Source organism: Nycticebus coucang, chromosome 4 (assembly GCF_027406575.1).
Source record: "Nycticebus coucang isolate mNycCou1 chromosome 4, mNycCou1.pri, whole genome shotgun sequence".
NCBI classification, from domain to species: Eukaryota; Metazoa; Chordata; class Mammalia; order Primates; family Lorisidae; genus Nycticebus; species Nycticebus coucang.
In genome coordinates, this window is record NC_069783.1 from 124282492 (window position 1) to 124304686 (window position 22195).

Sequence of the window (22195 nt, forward strand, 5' to 3'; positions counted from 1 at the left end):
GTCTAAGCCCAAGAGCTGGAGGTTGCTATGAGCTGTGATGCCACTGAGGGTGACAAGTGAGACTCTGTCTCTAAAAAAAAAAATTAAAAAATAAACACAATATAGGTTGGTATTTTTTGGCTACTGGCAACTTTAATATTCTGTACTTTGAAAATTGAACATACTGGCTCGGTGCCTGTGGCTCAAGCGGCTAAGGCACCAGCCACATGCACCTGAGCTGGCGGATTCAAATCCAGCCCGCGCCCACCAAACAACAATGATGATGGCTGCAACCAAAAAATAGCTGGGCGTTGTGGCGGGTGCCTGTACTCCCAGCTGCTTGGGAGGCGGAGGCAGGAGAATTGCTTGAGACCAGGAGTTGGAGGTTGCTGTGAGCTGTAATGCCATGGTACTCTACCCAGGGCGAAAGCTTGAGGCTGTGTCTCAGAAGAAAAATTGAACATACCATCTTATATAATCTCTTAGAATTTGAGGGAAAAAGCTGGAAACCTTTTTTTTTTGTGGTTTTTGGCCAGGGCTGGGTTTGAACCTGTCACCTCCTGCATATGGGGCCAGCACCCTATTCCTTTGAGCCATAGGCGCCTCCCAGGAAACATTTTTTTAAAAGGAATAGAACTCAGATTGATATATACTTTAGAGTTCAGTGGTCTTTTGTTCTGTCAGTTTAATAGCCTTTCAGTTTGGCCTCTAAAACATACGTAAGCACTGTGTTTTTAGGGCCTCTTGAATATATTTACTAAAACCTGGGCCAACCCCTTGCAGTATAGAATCTGGCTGTGCTATAGTAATTGAAAGGACAGTGTCTTCTGTCTCACTTCTAGGTAAGATACTTTCCCTAATATAGAATGACTGTTTTCTTTTTCTGTAACTATCTGAACGAATTTTTATAAAAGCATTGTTGAAACTGTAAAAAAGAGACATTGTGAATTGCGAATCTGTGTGGTTTGATCTGTACTGGGTTTGTTCTGATGCAGAGACCCCCTTAGGCTTCATCATTTCAAGAAAAACACGCCTTACCATGTGCTGTCTTGGTTAAAGCACTATGTGCTCTGGCTCAAACCCCAGTTTCTTGGAGGTGCTAGAAGGGCCCATTTCCCCTTGGTTAAACACAATTTTTCTAGAAGGTAGAGAGCAATTGGCCAGGCATGTCCTGTCATCACTTCTTACTCTTTTCTGCTTATTTTCAGATGGAAAGAACTCAAGTGGATCCAAACGTTACAATCGCAAACGTGAACCTTCCTACCCTAAAAATGAAAGTTTTAGCAACCAGTCCCGTCGCTCCAATTCACAGAAAAGCAAAACTTTTAATAAGATGCCTCCTCAAAGGGGTGGCGGCAGCAGCAAACTCTTTAGCTCTTCTTTTAATGGTGGAAGACGAGATGAGGTATGGAATTGAAGAATGTCCTTTCTAGAACTTAAGCCTGATAATCTGATGCCCTCACTCCCAGGAGAGAAACAGGAAATAGCATGGATAATCAAAACAGTCATTTTTGAGTTATTGGTGATTAACTAGGTTTAGAACTTTTTTTGCTTCCTCTCTTCACTGGGGTATCTTAATTTGTATAGTCCTTAAATTATCATTCTTTGCTTCCTCTCTTCACTTGGGGTATCTTAATTTGTATAGTCCTTATTTTTTTTTTTTTGAGACAGAGCCTCAAGCTGTTGCCCTAGGTAGAGTGCTGTAGCATCACAGCTCACAGCGACATCAAACTCCTGGGCTCAAGCGATTCTCCTGCCTCTGCCTCCCAAGTAGCTGGGACTACAGGTGCCTGCCACAATGCCCTAGCTATTTTTTGGCTGTCGTTGTTTGGTGGGCCCGGGCTGGATTCGAACCCACTAGCTCAGGTATATATGGCTGGCGCCTTAGCCGCTTGAGCCACAGGCACCGGTCCTATCATTCTTGAATTATAGGTACTCTTTGAATTTTAGGTGATAAAATGATGTTAATGACTAAAAATTTCCTCCTTGCCTACAGTATACAAAATAACTATGCAAAAGTTCAGAATCCAACTTTGAACAGAACATTGTCCTTAAGGACCTTGTATTATAGTTCAGAGAGACAATAAACAAGCCCGTGTATGATAAATCTGATGGTAAGTGCTTATTAAATTTAAAAAAAAGTAGACTGAGGAAGGTTAAGGGATAGAGAGAAACAAGATGTACCGTTTTAGAAAGTAGCTAAGTGACTGGGTGTGGTGGTGGCTCTTGCCTATAATCCTTGCACTCTGGGAGGCCAAGGTGAGTGGATTGCCTGAGCTCAGGAGTTTGAGACCAGCCTGAGCAAGAGAGATACCCTGCCTCTACTAAAAAATAAATAAATAAAGCTGGGCATTGTGGCAGGTACCTGTAGTCCCAGCTACTTGGGAACTGAGGCAAGAGGATCACATAATCCCAAGAGTTTGAGGTTGCTATGAGCACAGCACTTTACCCAGGGCAACAGAGTGACACTATCTCCAAAAAAAGAAAAGAAAATTGGCTAAGAAAAGCTTCTCTAAGAAAGTATTTTGTGAGAGACTTGAGTGAAGCAAGGGAGACTGCATATGCTTTGAGGAAGAGTGTCTTAGCAAGAGCAAGGGACTGGAAGAGGTAATATGTTTAGTATGTTTGAAGCAAAGAAGGAGACTACCTTCTGTGGAGGAGGAAATGAACCCAAAGATTGGATAAGAAGAATCAGATCATGTGGGGCCTTGAAGGACTTTGGCTTTTGTTCAGAGAGATGGGAAGCCATAGGGAAGTTTAAGAAGAGTTTTAGCACCTCTCTGACCAAAGACTCTCTAACCTGCCAAAAACAGGTGATCATACAATTGAAGGGCAATCATTTATTCCCACTTGGCCTATGGAAAACAGAGATTTCCACCATTTATCCCATTAGATCCAGTGGTGCAGATGTGGAGCTGATTGCACCGATCCAAGCCAACTACTGGCAAAAGCTGATGAAGGGCATTTTGCCTCTGGTAGGCATGACCATGGTACAAGCCCTCCTAGGCCTCATTGGGTATCACTTATACGAAAAGGCTAACAGACCCAAAGTCTACAGAAAGAAGCTCAAGGAAGAAAAACAGAACAAGAACAACAAGAAATAATAAATGATAATTTAAAAAAAAGTTAGTCCTTAGGTGGCGCCTGTGGCTCAGTGAGTAGGGTGCTGGCCCCATGTATCAAGGGTGGCGGGTTCAAACCTGGCCCCGGCCAAACTGCAAGAAAAAACAGCCAGGTGTTGTGGAGGGTGCCTGTAGTCCCAGCCACTGGGAGGCTGAGGCAAGAGAATCGCTTAAGCCCAAGAGCTGGAGGTTGCTGTGAGCTGTGATGTTACAGCACTCTATAGAGGGCAACAGAGTGAAACTCTGTCTCTAAAAAAAAAAGTTCTGTAATTGCTATAACACTCTGGGAGGCCAAGGTAGAATGATTGCTGGTGGTCAGTAGTTCAAGACCCTATCTCCACAAAAAAATAGAGAAAACTAGCAGGCATGGTGGCATGCACCTATAGTCCCAGCTACTGGGGAGGCTGAGGCAAGAGGATCCCTGAAATCCAGGAGTTTAAGGTGGTTGTGAGCTAGGCTGATGCCATGGCACTGTATCCAGGGCAACAGTGAAACTGTCTCAAGAAAAAAAATGATCTATGGATGTATAATAGGATTGCAGTACTACTAACATGGGTAGCATCAGGGTCTACTGTAATAAGACTGGTTGGTATGGTTGTGTTTTTAGCCATGTTTATCTGCTCTAATTATCAGGGGAAGGTTTTGCTAGTTGAATACAGCAGATGAATAAAGAAAGGGTGATGGAGCATAGGATCTAAGCCAAATATGGGGGTTTGGATCCTAGTGGGTGAAGATGGTTGGAATCAGAACTAACCTGAGAAAGAGAATTCCTGGTTGGATAGTAGGATGCTTAAAGTGAAGATGGTGAAAAATGTGTGATTCTTACCTGCATGGTGGACTATAGAGCAGTACTGTCTAATAGGAAAGCAAGCCATGTATGTAATTTAAGTTTTCTAGATTCCATGTTAGAAAAGTAAAAAAGAAAGAAATGAAGTTAATTTTAATATATTTTACCCATTATATCTAAAATGTAATTTTGCCACATGGCACAGCCTACGTAACCAAGTGCTCAGCAGCCCCATCTAGCTAGTGAATACTGTATTGGACTTCATAGCTCTATAAGGTAGGCGTGGGTGACTGGGATGGGGGGCATGCTGACTGGGAGAGAGGAGGTCAAGGAATTGAGAGGTTAGCATATTCAGAGGATAATCAGGAATTATATGGTTGGTATTGTAGAAAGTGACAGTGTGGGCCACCTAGGAAAAGGTGAAGGTAGAAGGTTGAAGTTGTGGAAGATTTTGTTGACTGATCAGAAGTTCTTAAATCTAAATTTGGGGCATGCAGTTGAAAGACTGATTAGGGAGCTCGGCGCCTGTAGCTCAGCGGCCAGTCACATACATACACTGGAGCTGGCAGGTTCGAACCCAGCTCGGGCCCTGCCAAACATAACAATGACAACAACAGCCAAAAAATAGCTGAGCGTTATGGTGGGCACCTGTAGTCCCAGCTACTTGGGAGGCTGATGCAAGAGAATCACGTAAGCTCAAGAGTTTGAGGTTGCTGTGAGTTGTGACGCCATGGGACTCGACCAAGGGTGACATAGTGAGACTCTTGTCTTTTAAAAAAAATTTTAAAAAGTCGGGAGGCTGAGGCAAGAGAATCGCGTAAGCCCAAGAGTTAGAGGTTGCTGTGAGCCGTGTGATGCCAGGGCACTCTACCGAGGGCAGTACAGTGAGACTCTGTCTCTACAAAAAAAAAAAAAAAAAAAATTTAAAAAAGGACTGATGAGGGGAGATCAGAGTCATGTGGAGATGAGAGATAAGGAATGACCTGGAAGGTTTGGGCTTTCTATGGAGACTTACATAAATAAGAGTGTAGGGTTATATATCTATCCAAGATCTTTCGTTACTATAAAAAAGGAAGTTGTCTACCACTGGTTGTATTTTTTTATTTTTTCTAACTTAGAATTGTTATTTTTTTAGAGACAGTCACAATATTACCCATGCTGAAGTGCTGTAGCTATAGTCACAGGTGCCATTATAGCACACTACAGTCTTTTTTTAGAGACAGGGTCTTACTTTATTGTCCTCGGTAGAGTGCCGTGGCATCACAGCTCACAGCAACCTCCAACTCCTGGGCTTAGGCAGTTCTCTTGCTTCAGCCCCCCTAGTAGCTGGGACCACAACGCCTGGCTATTTTTTTGTTGTTGCAATTTGGCCAGGGCCGGGTTTGAACCTTCCGCCCTCAGTATATGGGGCCGCTGCCCTACTCACTGAGCCACAGGCACCGCCCAGCACACTACATTCTTGAACTCATGAACTCAAGTGATCCTCCTCTGAGTAGCTGGGATTACAAGTGTGAGCCACCACGCCCAGCTTTGTATTTATTTTTAAAGGTCATATACCATGATGCCGTATGCACAGACTGTCTGAGGATACATTCAATGCCTTTTGAATAGAAACTTCCTTTTGGGCGGCGCCTGTGGCTCAGTGAGTAGGGCGCCGGTCCCATATGCCGGAGGTGGCGGGTTCAAACCCAGCCCCGGCCAAAAACCACAAAAAAAAAAAAAAAAAAAAAAAGAGTGAGACCCCATCGCTACTAAAAACAGAAAAAACAGCCAGTGCCTGTAGTCCTACCTACTCAGGAAGCTGAGGCAGGAGAATCCCTTGAACCCAAGAGTTTGAGGTGGCTATGAACTAGGCTGATGCCATGGCACTCTGGCCTAGGCAAAAGAGTGAGACTCTGTCTCAAAAGAAAAAAAAAAAGAAACTTCCTTTTATCCCTTGTACCCCTTCGATTAAAATCTAAAAGTCTTCAAATTTGACTAAGCAGCAGAAGCCCTAAATTTGCATTTCTTTTAACCTAACAATTCATTCTGTACATTCAAAAGAAGTAATTGTAAGCACCTCATATTTGTATAAAAAGATTTTGTCCAAAAACATGCTTATTGGCTGGATGCCGTGGATCATGCCTGTAATCCTAGAACTCTGGAAGGCCAAGGCAGGTGGATTGCTTGAACTCAGGAGTTTGAGACCAGCCTGGGCAAGAGTGAAACTCTGTCTCTACTAAAAATAGAAAAAAATAAGAAGTCGGCCATCTGGCTGGTGCCTGTAGTCCCAGCTACCCAGGACACTGAGGCAAGAGGATTGCCTGAGCCCAAGAGTTTTAGGTTGCTGTGAGCTGTGATGATGCCATGGCATGCTTATCTAGCCAGGGTGACAGAGTAAGACTGTCTCAAAAAAAAAAAAAAAACTTATAGCATTATTTTTATTTTGTTTATTTTTTAAAGACAAGATCTTGCTCTATCACCCAGGCCAGAGTGCAGTGGCCTAATCATACCTTACTATATTATTTTGTTGTAGTGGAAAAACTTTAATCTGTGCCATATAATCCGGGATAAAACTGTGGTTTATGGCTAAGCACACTGACTCACACATGCAATTCTAGCACTTCGGGAAGCTGACGTGGAAGGATTACTTGAGCCCAAGAGTTTGAGGTTACAGTGAGCTATGATGGCATTACTGCACACCAACTTGGGTGACAATGAGACCCTGTCTCTTAAAAAAAATTGAGATGGGGCGGCGCCTGTGGCTCAAGGAGTAGGGCACCGATCCCATATGCCAGAGGTGGCGGGTTCAAACCCAGCCCCGGCCAAAAATCACAAAAAAAAAAAAAAAAAAAAAAGGCAGCACCACTTGTGGCTCAAAGGAGTAGGGCGCCGGCCCCATATGCCAGAGGTGGCGGATTCAAACCTAGCCCCAGCTAAAAACCGCAAAAAAAAAAAAAAATTTTTTTTTGAGATAAATAAAATATGACATACCCATATAATGTAATAATACAGCCACTTTAAGTGACCTACAAAGTGTTTATAACATTAAAGGGGTAAGTGAGGTGTGGAGATGCTCTAGCTGACTTACAGTACATATTTGTACCACTTTTATTTGGGGAATGTTAAGATGACTGAGACACACCTTGGTGTGATTTTTTTCCATCTTTGTATGCAGTGATATTTATCATGTATGGTTTCTTGCCACTTTCTAAACTTTGTGAATCTGCAGATTGGGTTTATTTCTGTACACAAAGCCAGTCTGCCTGCATGTTCTAATTCTATCAGTTTTAATTAACAATGAATAATGATGTATATCTTAGATGGGAAGGCTCTGGGAAGGTCCAGAAACCTAGGGCAGTTGTGGCCACCTGCAAGCCACCTCCAAAGTATGGCTCCATAGACTCACTTTACTAGAAGCAAATAAAAGGGCAAGTAGGATAACAAAAGCAAAGGTTGCCAGGTGGAAAGATGAGAGATGTTTGTGCTGGGTTTTGTCTGTTTTTTTTTTTGTAGAGACAGTCTCACTTTACTGCCCTCGGTAGAGTGCTGTGGTGTCACATGGCTCACAGCAACTTCCAGCTCTTGGGCTTATGTGATTCTCTTGCCTCAGCCTCCTGAACAGCTGGGACTACAGGCACCCGCCTCAATACCGGGCTATTTTTTTTGTTGCAGTTTGAACCCACCACCCTCGGTATATGCGGCCGGCGCCCTACTCACTGAGCCACAGGCGTCGCCCTCGGTTTTGTCTTTTAATTGCTGCTTAGCAGAGCAGACTAAGAGTAAATAGTTTAAGTAATTGTATGAAAGGTTTTTTTTCTCCCCCTCTTCACTCCCATTCGGTCTTGGGTGGGTTTTTTTATTACCCTTTCCTAGGAAGATTGTTTGCTTTAAGTCAATGTTTTATGTGTATCTAGTTAATATTTTAAGCTGTGTAGGAGGAGGGGTTGTATGGGTGGGTCTCTGTTGTAAATGGGTTAGTGATGTTCTAATCTAAAATATTCTGATTCATTTTCATTCTCTCTAGGTAGCAGAGGCTCAACGGGCAGAGTTTAGCCCTGCCCAGTTCTCTGGACCTAAGAAGATCAACCTGAACCACTTGTTGAATTTTACTTTTGAACCCCGTGGCCAGACAGGTCACTTTGAAGGCAGTGGACATGGCAGCTGGGGCAAAAGGAACAAGTGGGGACATAAGCCTTTTAATAAGGAACTCTTTTTACAGGCCAAGTGAGTATTATTATTGTAAGGAGGAAAGTGAAATTGGGGGCGACGCCTGTGGCTTAGTGAGTAGGGCGCCAGCCCCATATACCGAGGGTGGCGGGTTTGAACCCAGCCCAGCCAAACTGCAATAAAAAAATAGCCAGGGGTTGTGGTAGGTGCCTATAGTCCCAGCTACTCGGGAGGCTGAGACAAGAGAATCGCCTAAACCCAAAAGCTGGAAGTTGCTGTGAGCTGTGACGTCATGGCACTCTACCAAGGGCCACAAAGTGAAACACTGTCTCCAGAAAAAAAAAAAAAAAAAAAAAAACAGAAAAAGAAAGTGAGATTGGGCCTCTCTGGGTAATTGTGGTGCTGCATCAAGGAGGCTTCCTTTAAACTACTGTGGGAGAGAGACAAAAAGGGAGTTGGTCTGGTTCTTTTTCTTTATTTCCCCTCCTACTTTTTTTTTTTGCACAGTTTTTAGCCGGGGCCGGGTTTGAACCCGCCATCCCTGCTATATGGGGCCAGCTCCCTACTCCTAGAGCCACAGGCACCACTCCCCCACCCCTTTTGGAGTCTCACTATGTCGCTCTCAGTAGAGTGCTGTGATGTCACAGCTCACAGCTACCTCAAACTCTTGGGTTTAAGTGATTCTCTTCCCTCAGCCTCCCAAGTAGCTGGGACTGCAGGCACTTGCCACAACGCCTGGCTATTTTTTTGTTGTGTTTGTCGTTGTTTAGCAGTCCCAGGCTGGATTCAAACCTGCCAGCCTCGGTGTATGTGGCCAGCTCCCTAACCACTGAGCTATGGCACTGAGACGTAGTCTTTTTTTGTTAACTCATTTTCCAAGTGGATGTTCTTGGTACCTAAACCAATACATTTTTTTTTTTTTTGTAGAGACAGAGTCTCACTTTATGGCCCTCCGTAGAGTGCCGTGGCCTCACACAGCTCACAGCAACCTCCAACTTAAGCGATTCTCTTGCCTCAGCCTCCCGAGCAGAACCAATACATTTTTTTAAAGACAAGAGTCTTGCTCTTTTGCCCTGGGCAAAGTGCAGTGGCATCGTCATAGCTCACTGCAACCTGAGGCTCCTGGGCTCAAGTTTCCTGAGTAGCTGGGACTACAGGTGTGTGCTATCATACCTGGCTAACTTTTTTTATTTTTGGTAGAGATGAAATGTCTTAGTATCATGATGAGGTAGAAAAAGTATTTGAAATTGGATCCAGGTTTGATTTTTGTTTTGGCTTTTTACCTGGAGTAATTTACTCAACAACTTTGAGAGTCAAACGCTTTTTTTCTTTTTTGAGACAGAGCCTCACTATGTCACCCTTGGTAGAGTGCTGTGGCGTCATAGCTCACAGCAACCTCAAACTCCTGGGCTTACGCGATTCTCTAGCCTCAGCCTCCCAGTATCTGGGACAGGCGCCCACCACAACGCCTGGCTATTTTTTTGCAGTTGTCATTGTTGGTTAGCTGGCCCGGACTGGGTTCGAACCTGCCAGCCTTGGTGTACTTGGCTGGCACCGTAACCACTGTGGTATGGGTGCCGAGCCTCAAATGTTTTTTTCTGTTTGTTTGTTTTTTGTTTTTGAGACAGTCTCACTCAGTCACTCTGGGTAGAGTGCCATGCTCACAGCAACCTCAAATTCTTGGGCTCAAGTGATCCTCTTGCCTCAGTTTTTCTATTTTTAGTAGAGACGAGGTCTTGTGCTTGTTCAGGCTGGTCTCAAACTTGTGAGCTCAAGCAGTCCACTTGCCTTGGCCTCCCAGAGTGCTAGGATTACAAGCATGAGCCACCGCACTCGGCCTAGAAGTGGAAATTCCTTAAGGGAGAATTAAATGACAAGTTGCAGTCCTTGGCATACATTTACTCAATTGCTGATAGTCTTTTGTTTCCTTTGGGTAGCCTTGGTCATAATGTAAATTTGGCCTTGGATGGAAGTAACCATTTTGTATTTTATGTGTACTGTAACCCAGTCTCAAATGATGGAGAACAGTTTTTCCTACCTTCTTGAGTACTAGCCATGTTCTGGGGTTCCAAGGGCTGAGGGAGGAAATCTGGCTTACTGCTGGCTAATGGCTAATGGAGTCACAGTCTGGGTTAATTTTCAAAGCAGGCTTACAGACAGTTTGAGCTTGGAAGCAGAAGAAACAGTCTGTGGATTTAGATTTCTGCCTGCTGAGTCTTTGGATTCTTTTCAGAGCCAGGGCTCAGAATTGAGGGAAAAGTCCTACTACAGTGCTTCACTAACCATGGCTGCTTAGTGGCGTACATTTGATTTCTAAGTGAAGAGATGAAGAACTTCTGCTGAGGGCTTGTTGGTGATGCTGACAGTCTGCCTTTCCCCTGGCTTCCACTCTTTGTCTTTCTACCTATTTCTAGCTGCCAGTTTGTGGTATCTGAAGACCAAGACTACACAGCTCATTTTGCTGATCCTGATACTTTAGTCAACTGGGACTTTGTGGAGCAAGTGGTGAGTAGCTTAGCCAACCTGTGAGCTGTCTTAGCTGAGTGTTGTGGTGGGCGCCTGTAGTCCCAGCTACTTGGGAGGCTGAGGCCAGAGAATCACTTAAGCCCAAGAGTCTGAGGTTGCTGTAAGGTATGATGCCACGGCACTCTACCGAGGGCAACATAGTGAGACTCTGTCTCAAAAAAAAAAAAAAATCAAAACCTGTGAGCTGTTAATGGGAGGGAGGACTAAAGAAAGGAACTATGCTGATGTAGCAGCTATTGGCTGTATTCACTGCCTGGCCTTCCTGTGGACATTTTCCAAAGGTCAGTCCTTGGTTCTTCCTGGAGTCCTTAATTGGCACTGGCCTGCTTTGATGGGATGTAGAAGGCTCTGATCTGAAGTTGTATGAGCTGAGAAGTAGTAACCAGGAACACTAACGTTATGACCCAGGGCAGGCTCATTACATGGTCGTTGTTTTGTTGGCAGCCATTTATAACAATCAGTATCAGGCAGTGCCTGTGGCTCAGTGGTTAGGGCACTGGCCTTATATACTGAGGGTAGCGGGTTCAAACCCAGCCCCAGCCAAACTACAACAAAAAATCGCCGGCTGTTGTGGTGGGCGCTTGTAGTCCCAGCTACTTGGGAGGCTGAAGCAGGAGAATTGCCTAAGCCCAGCATTTGGAGGTTGCTGTGAGCTGTGACGCTACGGCACTCTACTGAGGGCGATAAAGTGAAACTCTGTCTCTAAAAAAAAAAAATCAGTATCATATTAGACCTTGACATTGTGGCAGGTGAATGATGAGCCACAAGCTGTACTTTCAAAGCCACTGGTACACTGGTTTTCTACTGAAGTTAGGAACTCCATGTATCCTTTGCTAATTCTAACAGGATATCTGCTGTGGAGGAATTAACTTCCAAAATGACAGGTACTTTTTTTTTTCCCTTTTTGATGAACAAATACAAGCTTTGGCTTCAAAGCTTGTATTCCCATTACTATGAAAATTTGTAAATCATCTAATAATAACATAAAAGGCCTATAAAACTTTCTTACAAGTTGGGTAAAAAATAAAGATGAACATTAAAAGAAGTTTCATTAACTCCTGTGTTGAAATTTTTGGTAGATTACTGTAGACTCTCTTTATACCTTTATGTAAGCGCGCATGTCAAGTCTTTTTGTAAGTGATTTGTCCTATTTTCCCTTTAAGTAGAACTTTAAAAATACCCATTATTTTTTAATTTAAACCATTATTAGGGTTTCTTAATGATTTGCTTGAAGAGCTATTATGTAACTGGCATTGTTAAATAGTTTCATGGAGATGTGTTGAATAGGAATGTACAGCAATGGAGACGAGAGAGAAAAGGCTTGAACTTTGATAAACCCAAGTCAACTCTGAAAGCAGTGAAACATGTGGCATTTTGTTTCAGCGCATATGTAGCCATGAAGTGCCATCTTGCCCAATATGCCTCTATCCACCTACTGCAGCCAAGATAACCCGTTGTGGACACATCTTCTGCTGGGCGTGCATCCTGCACTATCTTTCACTGAGTGAGAAGACCTGGAGTAAATGTCCCATCTGTTACAGTTCTGTGCATAAGAAGGATCTCAAGAGGTGAGATAAAGATATTTATAAGATTAGATCCTAATCTCCTAACACTTTGCCCTGTTACATCTAATGTCCATGTTACAGTGTTGTTGCCACAGAGTCACGTCAGTATGTTGTTGGTGATACCATTACAATGCAGCTGATGAAGAGGGAGAAAGGGGTGTTGCTGGCTTTGCCCAAATCCAAATGGATGAATGTAGACCATCCCATTCGTCTAGGAGGTAAATTCTACTAATTTAGGAGATGCATAATCCTGGGTGCACCTTTTAAGGGTGTTTAATATATCCTTCTAGTGCCAGAAAGTTAGTCTTTGGGAAAGCCAGTTCTCGATGTCCACATTAGTCATAAGATTCTAGTAGGTTAGGGCTGAGTTTGCAGAGTGGATTAACTCTTTGGTTCATATATATTAACATATCTTAATTTTTTTATTTCATAAGGCTTTATCGAGTAGTGTCTGGCAGTATGCCCAGTCTTAGGGATTCCACAGATAGGCATTCTTGGTGCCTGCCATCAAAGACCTCAGTATGATAAAAGACAGATCTGGGCTAGTCCATGTGCAAAGATGTGTTATTGCTCTGTTGCCCTGGCTAGAGTGCCATGGTGTCATCATAGCTCACAGCAACTTCACACTCTTGGGCTCAAGTGATCTCGTTGCCTTAGCCTCCTGAGTAGCTGGGACAACACGTCTGTACCACCACGCCTGGCTAGATTTTCTATTTTCAGTAGTAGAGACAGGGTCTCCCTCTTGCTCAGGCTGATCTTAAACTCCTGAGCTCAAGCAGTCCACCCGCCTCGGCCTCCCAGAGTGTTAGGATTACAGGTGTGAAAAAAAAGGCTGTGTATGAAAGTTTCTATTTAGCCACACCATTATGAACGAGCATTGAGTGTTTTGTGATCTTATTGGCTTTCTTGTAGATGAACAGCACAGCCAGTACTCCAAGTTATTGCTGGCCTCCAAGGAGCAGGTGCTGCACCGGGTAGTTCTGGAAGAGAAAGTAGCACTAGAACAACAGCTGGCAGAGGAGAAGCATACTCCCGAGTCCTGTTTTATTGAGGCAGCTATCCAAGAGCTCAAGGTGAGAAGATATATTAGAAACCTAAAACTGCAGCTGCTCGGGAGGCTGAGGCAAGAGAATCATGTAAGCCCAAGAGTTAGAGGTTGCTGTGAGCCGTGTGACGCCACGGCACTCTACCCCCGAGGGCGGTACAGTGAGACTCTGTCTCTATCAAAGAAAAAAAAAAAAGAAACCTAAAACTGTCCAGGGCTGAATGGATGGACAGTGAGGATACATTATTTCAAGCTCACATTTAAAATAATAAGCAAGCTTGGTGCTTGTAGCTCAGTGTTAGGGTTCCAGCCACATACACTGAGGCTGGTGGGTTCAAACCCAGCTCAGGCCTGCTAAACAACAATGACAACTACAAGAACAACAAAATAGCTGGGCGTTGTCGCGGGTGCTTATAGTCCCAGCTACTCGGGAGGCTAAGGCAAGAGAATCGCTTAAGCCCAGGAGTTTAAGGTTGCTGCGAGCTGTGACTCCATGGCACTCTACCGAGGGTGACATAGTGAAACTCTGTCTCAAAAAAAAAAGCAGGGAAGAGCTAAAAAAGGAAATTTACCCTGGAGTTGCTTTGGCAATGGGGGGGATGGGCCAAACTGGAGACTTTTTTTTTTTTTTTAAAGAGACAGAGTCTCACTTTGTCGCCCTTGGTAGAGTGCTGTGGCATCACAGCTCACAGCAATCTCCAGCTCTTAGGCTTAGGCAGTTCTCTTGCCTCAGCCTCCCAAGTAGCCGGGACTACAGGTGCCCGCCATAACGCCCCGCTATTTTTTTGTTGTTGTAGTTTGGCCAGGGCTGGGTTTGAACTGCCTCCCTTGGTATATGGGGCTGTGGTGCCATACTCACAGAGCCACAGGCACCGCCCTAAACTAGAGACTCTTTTTTTTTTTTTTTTTTTTTGAGACAGTGCCTTAAGCTGTTGCCCTGGGTAGAGTGACGTGGCATTACAGCTCACAGCAACCTCAAACTCCTGGGCTCAAGCAAGTCTCCTGCCTCAGCCTCCCAAGTAGCTGGGACTACAGGCACCCACCACAATGCCCAGCTTATTATTTTTTTTTGTTTGTTTGTTTGCAGTTATTGTTGTTTGGCAGGCCCAGGCTGGATTCGAACTTGCCAGCTCAGCCACAGGCGCCGAGCCTAAACTAGAGACTCTTAAGGTTCTTTCTAGAAAGGAACTAGTTGAAATTGTGACTGATAGTGGAATTTCTTAGGTTAGCTATGTTCTTAGTTAAGCAAGGTAGGTGTTTTTGTTTTCTGGGGAAATTCTTAGATTTAATTTTAGAGATATTTTATCTGAGAGATGAAGTGGGGAAAGTATTATGGCCTGCTTTATCAGTACCTGTTAAGGATCTTAGAGCAGCAAGAATTATCCAAGGATAGAATTCCTTAAGTTCTGTGTACTTCACAATAGGAATTCTTAAACTTTAAGCATCAGAATCACTGATGGTTGGGCTTTACTCTGAGAGATTGCTTCAATATCTGGGTCTGGGTTCAGAAGACTCAGACATGGCCATTTGTATTACACATAGTAACAAGTTCAGGTTGATTCTGATGATGTTCATTCCAGACCACACTTTGAGAGTCACTGATGTTGGCCAGGCGCAGTGGCTCATGCCTTGTAATCCTACCACTCTGGGAGGCCAAGGCAGGTGGATTGTCTTAGCTCAGGAGTTCAAGACCAGCCTGAGCCAGAGCAAGACCTTTTCTCTAAAAATAGCCAGGCATTGTGGCTGGCACCTATAATCCCAGCCACTTAGGAGGCTAGGGCAAGAAAATCACTTGAGCCTAAGAGTTTGAGGTTGCTTTGAGCTGTGATGCCATGGCACTCTTATAGAGGGTGAAAAAAAAACTGTCTCAAAAAAACAAAAAAGAATAACTGATGTAAGTTAGAATGATAAAAGCCCACATTTATTGAGTGTTTAGTGTGCAACAGGCACAGTGCTTTACTTACGTTTATCTCACTTAAGTTTCATGTGGTGGTGTGGTAGATACAGCTGTCTCCTTTTACAGGTGAGAAAGTGGAATCATGGTTAGGTGGTTTGCTTAAGGACACTAAAATAATAAGGGGTATAATAAGGGGTCAAGCTGGTATTTGAATTCTTTTTTTTTTTTTTTTTGAGACAGAGTTTCACTTGTCACTGTGCCATCACAGCTCATAGCAACCTCAATCTTGGGCTGAAAAGATTTCTCTTGTCTCAGCCTCCTGAGTAGCTGAGACTATAGGTGCCCACCACAACACCCAACTATTTTTAGAAATGGGTCTCACTGTTGCTCAGGCTGGTCTCAAACCCGAGAGCTCAGGCAGTCCACCCGCCTTGGCCTCCTAGATGGAATTTTAATTCTTGTCTCCTCTGATTCCCAGGTTCTTCTTAGGCGTACAGTCCTGCATATTTGATTTTTATTTTCTTTCTGACTTGAAGGAATATTTGTTCAAATATTTTTTCAGATAGAAGAAAGGCTACTTAGAATTAGGGCTGTCCAGTTTGAGGGTGGGGGTAGCCAGATCTCCTACTCTGGGCCTCTTTTTTGAGCATAGTTTGTAAAACTGAAAAGGCTAGTTTTGTTTTTAATTTCTGTTCAGGAAACTTTTGTGTAATGTCATTGTTGGATACTAAGCAGAATACCATCCTTCCATCCTTTGTGGGTACAGATGCTTTTTGGTTCTGTTAAGATTAAGGATATTGGTTCAGTGCCTGTGGCTCAAGTGTCTAAGGCGCCAGCCACATACACCTGAGCTAGCAGGTTCGAATACAGCCCGGGCCCGCCGAACAACAATGATGGCTGCAACCAAAAAAACAGCTGGGCGTTGTGGCAGGCAGCTGTAGTCCCGGCTACTTGGGAGGTGGAGGCAGGAGAATCGCTTGAACCCAGGAGTTGGAGGTTGCTGTGAGCTATGATGCTACGGCACTCTACCCCAGGTGACAGCTTAAGGCTCTGTCTCAAAAAAAAAAAAATTAAGGATGTTAAAATAAAACAAAAAAGCGTGCCTGTGGCCCAGTGGGTAGGGTGCTGGCCCCATATACGGAGGGTGGCGGGGTACCCTGGTCAAACTGCAACAAAAAAATAGCTGGGCGTGTGGCAGGCATCTGTAGTCCCAGCTACTTGGGGAGGCTGAGGCAAGAGAATTGCCTAAGCCCAGGAGTTGGAGGTTGCTGTCAGCTGTAATGCTATGGCACTCTACAGAGGGCGATAAAGTGAGACTCTGTCTCCAAAAAACAAAAACAACAAAACAAAAAAATCAGGATGATAAGTCCCTAATTAAACTCTTATCAATAGCTCTTGTTGCCTTTTAACTTTTGCTTCTGTAAGTGTATGGAAACTTACCTTTCTCTGGTCTCTCATGGCCTTAGACTCGGGAGGAGGCTCTATCAGGATTGGCTGAAAGCAGTGGGGAGGTCACCAGTGTCATGGCTGCTCTGGAACAACTGGTGCTGATGGCTCCCTTGGTGAAGGAGTCTGTTTTTCAACCCAGGAAGGTTAGTGTATCCCTGTTAGATTCTTTGGTTGCTGCTATTGAGCTGGTTGGTGCTGCTATGAGATCTGAACTTTCTCAAGAGAAGAGGGGACTCAGTATTTCCTGTGTGTGCTTATTATTAGTTCTTAAATCAGTGAGCATGACAGCTAACATAAACATTCAGGGAGCTTGGTTCTTATGCCTGCTTTTGCCACATTACTTCTTAAAAGCAGAACATTCACTTTCTGTTGACCAGGAGTTTGTTCCCAACAGGGTGTGCTAGAGTATCTGTCTGCTTTTGATGAAGAAACCACAGCAGTTTGTTCTCTGGACTCCCCTTCTCGTCCTCTTGCTCTCCCTCTGGTAGAGGAAGAAGAGGCAGTGTCTGAGCCAGAGCCTGAGGGGTTGTCAGAGAGCTGTGATTACTCGGAGTTAACAGATGACAATCTTGGGGAAGGGACCATTTGTATTGCATCCAGCCAGCAGGAACCTATCACCAAGCCAGGCTTCATGAAACACCTGAGCAATTCTCCTTGTTACTACTTCTACCAAGGTAAGGGTCCCTAAGGAGGAGGACTGGGTGGCCACAGAAGGGTATAACTAGAAATAAGCTGGCTAAGAAGGGGTCTGTTTCTACTAGATCCTGGGGGCTCAGATTGCTTGTGCCTTTGGCCATGGGGTGGGAGTCAAGTGGCATCCCGAGGGCTGGTCAAGACTGTTGTGTGATGGAGCCCCATGTCTTCAGCGGAAGATGGGCAACACATGTTCCTGCACCCTGTGAATGTGCGCTGCCTCGTGCGGGAGTATGGCAGCCTGGAGCGGAGCCCTGAGAAGATATCAGCTACAGTGGTGGAGATTGCTGGGTACTCCATGTCTGAGGTAAGGTCCTTGTTTGAAAGTGGAGAGTTGGGGAGTAATACTAACCTGTTGTCTTTAAAGAAAGCCTGGCTGGCCTGTGTTTACAAACCAAGGCTTTTAGTTATTGTATTTTACATCTTTTTGCTCATGGCGATGGGGCTATCGATTTTTTTTTAGGGTCTCTCAAAGAACATGCCATGGTTCTTTCTATTATGTCAGTTACCACTACTCCTTGCTTCCCAGGTACATTTATTATAGTTGGGATTATAGATATGTCCTTTTTTTTTTTTCTTGTAGAGACAGAGTTTCACTTTATCGCCCTCGGTAGAGTGCCGTGGCGTCACACAGCTCACAGCAACCTCCAACTCCTGGGCCTAGGCGATTCTCCTGCCTCAGCCTCCCGAGTAGCTGGGACTACAGGCGCCCGCAGTTTTTTTGTTGCAGTTTGGCCGGGGCCGGGTTTAAACCCGCCACCCTCGGTATATAGGGCCAGTGCCCTGCTCACTGAGCCACAGGCGCTGCCCGATATGTCCTCTTTTTATTCAAGATGGGATTTTTGATTTTACTTTTTTAGAGACAGGGTCTTATTCTGTTGCCCAGAGTAAAGTATAGTGGCACAATTATAGCTTACTGCAGTTTTGAATTCCTCTGTTTAAGCAGTTCTGTCTTTGAATTCCTTCATTTAAGCAATCTCTGGCCTCGGGTTCCCAAGTAGCTGAGACAGCAGGCTCACACCACCACACCTGGCTAATTAAAAAAAATTTTTTTAGAGACAAGGTCTTATGTTGCCCAGGCTGGTCTTGAACTCCTGGCCTCAAATGATCCTCTCACCCTGGCCCTGTGAGATGCTGGGATTATAAAATTCAGCCACTGTGCCTCGCTCTAGATGGATTTTATTTTGTTGTTCTTTCTTTTCATTGCTTGTGAGCAATGTCCCCAAATATTGTAAAGTCCTTGGTGGTTTGAAGCTAAGTTATACAAGCTTAAAATGCATTTTTAGCTTAGCAGATACCTATGAATTATCATCTGATAATTTACATAATTTTTGTCCTTTGGGTATTATCTCAGTATTGAAAAAATTAGTTACAAGTCTCAAAATTAGACTCTTAGAGTAATAAAGAGTAATAAAAATAGAAATGAAAATTAAAAAATTGACAGGCTCTGTTTTTACTATTTTGGGCCAAGCTTCTTTCAATAGGGAAATCTGCTTTATTTTCCTTCCTTCCCAGTTATCATTAGTTCTATTAGTGGTTCACAGGTTATTGTTTTTTTGTTTTGTTTTTTTATGCAAACACTATCTTCCCTGTTCTCCTCCCACAGTTGTGGGCCCTAGAAAATCAGAAACAGCTGATCAGTTTTAGATTATTTGTTGCCAGGCTCAGTTTACTCATTTGTAGCACAAACCAAAAAACTGGGTTTAGGTGGGGGCCCTGTGCACCAGGGGTAGCAGATTACCACAGATAAGCTGTGCCTGCTTACCCAAAAAACCCAAACAAACAAAAAAGACTGGATTTGGTTGCTTATTCTGCCTATTGCAGGTCATTTGACAGTTCGTTTGGATTTTCAAAACGGTGATAACTGAGCACTACTCTTTTGAGCCCCAGTATGTGTGTATACTGTTGTATATTTGTGTTGGGATCCTGTGCTCAGAGTTTGGCTGGATCTTGGTTATATATTGGTCTCTTTTTCCAATGTAGGATGTTCGACAGCGTCATAGATATCTCTCTCACTTGCCACTCACCTGTGAGTTCAGTATCTGTGAACTGGCTCTCCAGCCTCCTGTGGTCTCAAAGGAAACCCTAGAAATATTCTCAGGTAAGAATGTACCTACTCTGCTTCTCTTTATAGTGGGGTTTTCATGGATTCCTATGGCAAAAAACCCAGCATGGGAGGAAACTTAAGTATCTTATGTCATGAGTCTGAGCACTTCCTGAAACACTCCATCTGTTCACCTAGTATAGCTGGGCCCTCTTGTGTGTGCTTAGCTACTGGTACTGGGAGGAGTTAATAACCAGGTGGTCCTGAGCTTGCTTCTTCACAACCTGACCAATTCGCAGATGACATTGAGAAGAGGAAACGTCAGCGCCAAAAGAAGGCTCGAGAGGAACGCCGTCGAGAGCGCAGGATCGAGATGGAAGAGAATAAGAAACAGGGCAAGTGTAAGTTCAGGAACTCTTGTCTTTGACTAGTACTGCTGTTAGCCTCATTATATGGGGCCCCTTGGTCCAGGCTGAGGAGCTAGACTGTTTGTGTTCATGACTCAGCTTTGGCGCTTGTCGTCTTGAACGCTTACATGTGAATAGTGAGAGTGCTTCCTTTCTAGGCTTGAGAATTTTACAAGTTAATCAAAGTGCATAGCATATAGTAAGGATTAAAATGAAACTCAGCCTTGGCATAGTGGCTGGCAAAATCCTGTTCTAGGGAATTAGAGCTCTGCGGAGAATACTGGGGACCACTGCTCTATGGATCGCTGACCTTCCTCTGTCTCTTTTAAATGGGACAGCTGTACTCAGCCAGGATGGTCTGATAAGGTAGAAACTTTGACAGACTAGGAAGTTAGATTTAAGAGGTCATTTGCACCAGTAAACACAGAGTCTTTTGATCTGATTTTTTTGACATGAGCATCATTGAATCCAGGGCATCGGTGCGACATCAAGACCTCTTTATCTGCCAGAAAACAAGGAATTGAGTCTTCGAATGAGGAAAAGACTTAGGGGTTTCAACTCCATATGGTATAGAGTATACATCTCAAACCAGGATAAGTGTATACCTGAGATTGTAACACTGTAGGTATTTGGCATATGTCTGCAACTTTGGGAAAACTGATATTTTAGGAACAGAATTTTAAAACAATTCAGTTAAATAGAACAGTATAATTAGCCCTCCATGTTTACCACCTAGGGTCAATTATGAATAGTTGGAACAAGGCTTTTATATTAAAACAAAGATATAGAATGACAGTTATTATATATTTGGGTTTTAAAGCTTCTCTCTGCGTTCTCCAGAGCTTTAGGGTATGCATATTGGCTATCCTGCGCTGTTGGATAAGATTTAAGGAATTCTTTAAATGGGCCAACCAGTGTTGTCTTTTCCTTCACAGATCCGGAAGTCCACATTCCCCTAGAGAACCTACAGCAGTTTCCTGCCTTCAATTCCTATACTTGCTCCTCTGATTCTGCTTTGGGTTCCACCAGCACTGAGGGCCATGGAGCCCTCTCTCTTTCTCCTCTTAGCAGAAGTCCAGGTTCCCATGCAGGTAAATACGAGTTGGGATTTAATGAATACAACCATCTGCTAGACTTTAAGCAAAGTGTTGGTGTCTTAAATTTATAACCCTTGGCGGCACCTGTGGCTCAGCGAGTAGGGCACCGGCCCCATATACCAGAAGTGTCAAGTTTAAACCCGGCCCTGGCCAAAAACTGCAAAACAAAGAAAAAAAAAAAATACCCGGCTTTGTGGTGGGCGCCTGTAGTCCCAGTTACTCGGGAGGCTGAGGCAAGAGAATCGCCTAAGCCCAAGAGTTGGAGGTTGCTGTGAGCTGTGACGTCATGGCACTCTACCGAAGGCAACGAAGTGAGACTCTGTCTCTTAAAAAAAATTTTTTTTTACAACCCTCACCTACTCAGCATAGTGTGGTTGGTGAATAACCTTGGAGTCCCAAGGTACATCAGATTCTTGCCATTTGGTTCACCCATTCCATTGGCTGTACTGATTACTTTACCCTGCCAGCTTCTAAAAATATCAAGGCAGCTCTTTAGGCAGGATAATTAAGCCTAAATTCTTCCCTGTGTCCCCACTTTTTTTTTCCTAGTTTTTACATTTGCAGTACTCCCTGTTTGCCTGGGCATCTTTATATGTGTCTCTTTTATTGTAGCATTATTTATAAAAACTAAAAAGAGAGCAAACAGTTTACAAAACCTACCAGGAGAGAAATGGCTAAATTATAGCATTCATGCTATAATATGTTGCACACCTGTTGAAATAGCAAATAGTTCTGTTCATGGACTAATGGAAAGATAAGATGATGTAGAATAAGGACAAATAGATCATTTGTGACTTAGAAAAAAACCTGCAAAACAAAAGCATTTCATTATGGGTTTTGTTTTTTGTTTTTGGTAGAGACAGTCTCACTTTACGGCCCTCAGTAGAGTGCCGTGGCCTCACACAGCTCACAGCAACCTCCAACTCCTAGGCTTAAGCGATTCTCTTGCCTCAGCCTCCCGAGTAGCTGGGACTACAGGCGCCCGCCACAACGCCCGGCTATTTTTTGGTTGCAGTTTGGCCGGGCCGGGTTTGAACCCACCACCCTCGGTATATGGGGCCGGCGCCTTACTGACTGAGCCACAGGCGCCGCCCTCATTATGGGTTTTTATATTTAAATGTATAGAAAAATATTGGGATAGGTATGTTCCAAACTGGTAATAGTATTTTACATTAGGGAGTGAAATCAAGATTGAAATGTTGTTCAAAGAGGCCATAAGCCATTTTTAAAAAATACTTTTTCTTGGATGGGAGTGCTGGCTCACACATAATCCCAGCACACCATACAGGAGAAGGCTGGGAGGATCACTCCCGAGGCCAGGAGTTTTTTTCTTTTTTCTTTTTTTTTTTTTAGAGATAGTCTTACTTTGTTGCCCTCGGTAGAGTGCTGTAGCATCACAGCTCACGGCAACCTCCAGCTCTTGGGCTTAGGCAAT

General features: G+C 43.9%; 1 protein-coding gene and 1 pseudogene across 2 annotated transcripts in view; both read left to right on the forward strand.

The window, feature by feature from the left end:
• RNF10 (ring finger protein 10) overlaps positions 1-22195 on the forward strand; it is a 44722-nt gene that overhangs the window by 13082 nt on the left and 9445 nt on the right. For both annotated transcript variants that reach the window (XM_053588245.1, XM_053588244.1), the window contains exons 2-13: positions 1188-1384; positions 7895-8094; positions 10452-10542; positions 11947-12131; positions 12210-12346; positions 13041-13201; positions 16537-16662; positions 16914-17193; positions 17386-17519; positions 19196-19313; positions 19556-19657; positions 20599-20754. In XM_053588245.1, the coding sequence (XP_053444220.1) occupies positions 1188-1384; positions 7895-8094; positions 10452-10542; positions 11947-12131; positions 12210-12346; positions 13041-13201; positions 16537-16662; positions 16914-17193; positions 17386-17519; positions 19196-19313; positions 19556-19657; positions 20599-20754 (1887 nt within the window). The remainder of the gene's footprint in view (positions 1-1187; positions 1385-7894; positions 8095-10451; positions 10543-11946; positions 12132-12209; positions 12347-13040; positions 13202-16536; positions 16663-16913; positions 17194-17385; positions 17520-19195; positions 19314-19555; positions 19658-20598; positions 20755-22195) is intronic.
• Positions 2158-5501, forward strand: LOC128583415 (peptidyl-prolyl cis-trans isomerase FKBP11-like; annotated as a pseudogene).